This window comes from Salvia hispanica, chromosome 1 (genome assembly GCF_023119035.1).
Source record: "Salvia hispanica cultivar TCC Black 2014 chromosome 1, UniMelb_Shisp_WGS_1.0, whole genome shotgun sequence".
NCBI classification, from domain to species: domain Eukaryota; kingdom Viridiplantae; phylum Streptophyta; class Magnoliopsida; order Lamiales; family Lamiaceae; genus Salvia; species Salvia hispanica.
In genome coordinates this window covers 9,695,381-9,699,553 of record NC_062965.1, presented here as the reverse complement: position 1 = coordinate 9,699,553, position 4,173 = coordinate 9,695,381, and the positions used below count along the sequence as shown (strand labels likewise).

At 32.7% G+C, this 4,173-nt stretch overlaps 1 protein-coding gene across 1 annotated transcript; it reads right to left on the bottom strand.

Annotated features, from left to right (window-relative positions):
- Window positions 1-222: 222 nt before the first annotated feature.
- LOC125202608 (cyclin-dependent protein kinase inhibitor SMR6-like) lies at window positions 223-835 on the bottom strand. The gene has a single exon (XM_048101042.1). It carries the CDS (start codon window positions 705-707, stop codon window positions 396-398), a length of 312 nt encoding a protein of 103 aa, XP_047956999.1. The 5' UTR covers window positions 708-835; the 3' UTR covers window positions 223-395.
- Window positions 836-4,173: the final 3,338 nt, after the last annotated feature.

Genomic DNA, 4,173 nt, shown 5'->3' with positions numbered 1-4,173 from the left:
ATTGTTGTGCGAACTGAATTGATGTATTAAAACAAGAAATGAAATCAACTCTAAACATCCATTGAAATCACACTAGATTAGAGTAATGCATGAAACAATAATACTAATCTACTATACTTCACACCATTTACAAATGCTGCGAAACTTATAGTACGTACCTCTAATTAATTAAACCAAACAATTTTTTTTAATAAATTATTCTTTCAAGAGTAAAAAGATTCATGCCCAAAAATATTGTACATTTCATTTGTACATAACATTATTACTATATAAAAAAAAAACTACTTAACCAAACTACTAACTTCTGAAATCTCCTAACCTGCTAAGAAACTAGTACAAACTGAAAGTCCAAGAAAATTATAAAAAAAAACATAAAACATAATTTAATTAATTAATTACTTGGCTCTGCCAGCGTGGCACATGAATATGGATTCAAGGTCGGGTGGATTGAAGAACTCTCTCCCTCCGTTGAAGTGACACGTGGAGGCGGGGCGGCGCTTCCTCGGCGGCGGCGGGCAGGGCAGCTTCTCCGGTATCCTCGACTCGCGCGCCGTCGGGGTGGTGGCGCCCCCGCCGCCTTGGTCTTCAGCGCAGGGCTTTGTGGAAATGGGCTTTAACGGAGCCCTGATTGCGACTCCGGCTATCACCCATTTCTTGGGCTCTGAATCTTTGTCCATTTGGATTTGATGCTTCTTTGAGAATCCCATTTCTTAGTTGGATTTGTGTTTGAGAAAAGGGGGATAAGTTTTTGAATTGAGAAGAGAGTGTTTGTGATTTCAAGAGAGAGGGTTCAAAGAAATGTAATTATATGGTGTGAATGGGGAAATTTCCTGCAATATTTGGGGGCTGCCAATTTTGGCGCCATTTTTGGGTGTTTTGGAGACCAACGGCTCTCCTTCCCGCTAACTATAATTATTTTCTTCCTATTTTAGCCCTGTCTCGTGTGGTATTTTCTTGATTTGCCCTTATGGGCTGGGCTTGGAATATAGTATTATAATCTATTTGGGCTTTTAATATAGTGTTTTGAAAATTTGTGTTTTCCATTGGGATATTTGTATTTTTTTTACCACAAACGATATTAACGAGGCTCAACCTCATTATATATCCAAAACACTCCTTTAGTTGCCAAAAACTAAAAAAATTATATATGCACCGACCAAAACAAATTAAAAAGAAAAAAAACACCAATGAAGAAGAATGCAAAACATGCACTAAGGTCAAATGTCCCTTCATTATTTGTCTTTTTCAAAAACAATAAAAGAGAGAAGATAGTCTAGATAATATGATAGTTACTGATAGAAAGAAAGGGTATGACATTTTCAACAACAATTGGTAAGTTCGAAGGCTTCCAAATCCAATCAACTCTCAGGTAGTACTAGAGACTTCATTAAATTTGGCACACAATATATAAAGCAAATGAATTTGGACATATTCATGAACTTAATTTTAAGCTCTAATAAATAACTCCAAATTTATATAGATCAAGCTAGTCCTTGATTTCAATTCGGTCTAACTTTTGGTCAAAGTAATACTTTTGATTATGGAAATAGTAATAATTAGTCAGTAGTAGTAATATTTAAAATTCAACAAGCTTAAACATCCGATGTTGTAGAAAAATATTTTTGTTAGAATGCTCCAAATTGTTTAAGGTATTCCGCTTAACGTTTATTGTTATAATATAGACACGTAATCAAATGCAAACATATAAATGTTTTATAAATTTCAAATTATGTTTGTTAGAAAATATCAATATATAATATAATAATAATAATAATAATAATAATAAATATCAACATGATGATGACATTTTGTGTTGCTGTTATTATGTCATCTGTTGACATATTCTATCGATCCAAATTATACTTTGGAATTTGTGCAATATACAGAGTTATGCATTTTATCACTATCTTATACTTCCTCCGTCCCACATAATTTGATCGAGTATTTCATTTTGGACCGTCCCATATAATTTGTCTCATTTCACTTTTACCATTTTTGGTAATGGACCTCATATTCCACTAACTCATTCCTATTCACATTTTATTATAAAATTAATACTTTAAAAGTAAGATCCACATTCCACCAACTTTTTCAACTCACTTTCCATTAGATTTCTTAAAACCCGTGCCGGGTCAAAGTGTCCAAAATTATGTGGAACGGAGGGAGTATATATATAGGTAGTGATAAAATGCAAACTTATATACGGTACAAACTCAAAACTCTTTAACACATCTTCAACACTATTTCAATACAATATCAACACAGTATAAAATTTCAATATTTTAATGTCAACACAGTATCAACACAATATCAACACAGCATCCAGGGACGGATCTAATGTTTTACCACAAGGGGCAAATGCCCCACCTCAAAAAAAAAATTTATATGGTATTTTATCATTAATTTATAGTTTTTTTTGAAATATCCTTTCATATGCCCCTTCTTAAATTCTTAAAATATATTTATATAGATTTTTGCCCCACCTATATAGAATTTCTGGATCCGTCCCTGACAGGATCAATCATTGACTACCGTTAAAATTCTGTTGATATTTTCCTGTTAATTTTTTTTATAATTTATTAACAATTTTTAAAAGTTCAAATCATAATTTTGAATTGGCACAGTATTTAAAATTTTCATTTTATCCGATTCCTATTCAGCAAAGTAAGTAAGAGTCGGATTATATTCTCTACACATTTGCATTTATTGACATTTTCTAAATTTCAATGGCGTCAGCCAGAAAGTGGTGGGGCAGGCGTCTACCTCATCCAACCGAAAGATGAGCAATGTGCAATTATATGACACAGAGCTTAGTTGCCACTTGACGACTATATTCAAAGTACCTTAATACATACCCACTTTATTCTGTGGTCAGACCCCACATTTGCTTTCAATATTTTATTATTCTTTTATTTTTTTCTCTTTTGGCATTATCAACAATACAATAGTAAGTTAGTAACTACTACTAGGATTTAACTAAGCACACGCACACCATTACATTTCAAAGATGGTCCTTGACAAAAATAGTAGTGTGTCCAAATTTCTTTTATTTTTATAGAAGCCTTTTATTAAACGTATCCATCATCGAATGAATGGAGAATAAAGCCTTGTAACTTCTAAGAATTATTCCGGCAACTTTTTCAATGGCCAAGAGTACTATTAACAAATTGAAATATAGGAGTACAAAGAATCGGACAAATAGTAGTACTATAATAGTCGACTGTGGGTGAAAAGTGATTCGACAATACATAGAAAAAATAGTCCTAAGATTGGAACGTAAAACTCATTTGTCTCTCTAGAGGAGTCGGTGGAATTAAAACAGATCATAAATATTTTTAAGGATTTTATATTTCTAAATCGTGTATAAAAAAGAGATATGTAGATCACAAGTATAGTCCTACAAGACTAGGTTAGTGGTGAAAGAGTTATAGACTTGTAGTAAGTGTGATGATATTGACTATGAAGAAATTTTTTCAACAGTTGCTAAGATCAAGTTCAGATATTATTTGCAATAGTTGCATAATGCAATTTTGACATTTGGGGAATGGATATCAAAATCACATTTATCAATGGAGATCTAGAAAGCGAGGTATATATGACATAACATGAATGTTTTGTCAAATAATGTATCCAAGCTAAAGAGATTCATTTATGGACTTTAAGCAAAGCTTCTAAGAGTCGAATAATTGCTTCAATAGGACAATCAATTATTTGGATGTCGCACTGAGGAATGAGGATTGTTCTCTATCCAAAAATTACTATTGGGGTATGATGTGTTACAAAAGAAAATAGAATATCTTTAAATTGATGGGTACACCGCTGTCGATTGTGCAAGTAAACGAATAGATGGAAAATCAATACTATGATACTTCCTCTGTCCGCGAATAGGAGTCTCGTTTTACTATTTTAGTCCGTCCGCGAATAGGAGTCCCAGTTCATTATTACTATAAATGGTAAGAAGCACCCACATTCCACTAACTCATTCCACTCACATGTCATTTAAAACCAATATATACAAGTGAGACTTATATTCCACTAACTTTCTTCTACCCACTTTTCTTAATATTTTTTAAAACTCGTGCATAATATAAATGGGACTCCTATTCACGAACGAAGAAGTATTTCACATTTGTCAGAAGGAATTTGGTCACTTGAAGTGTCATTATTCATTTT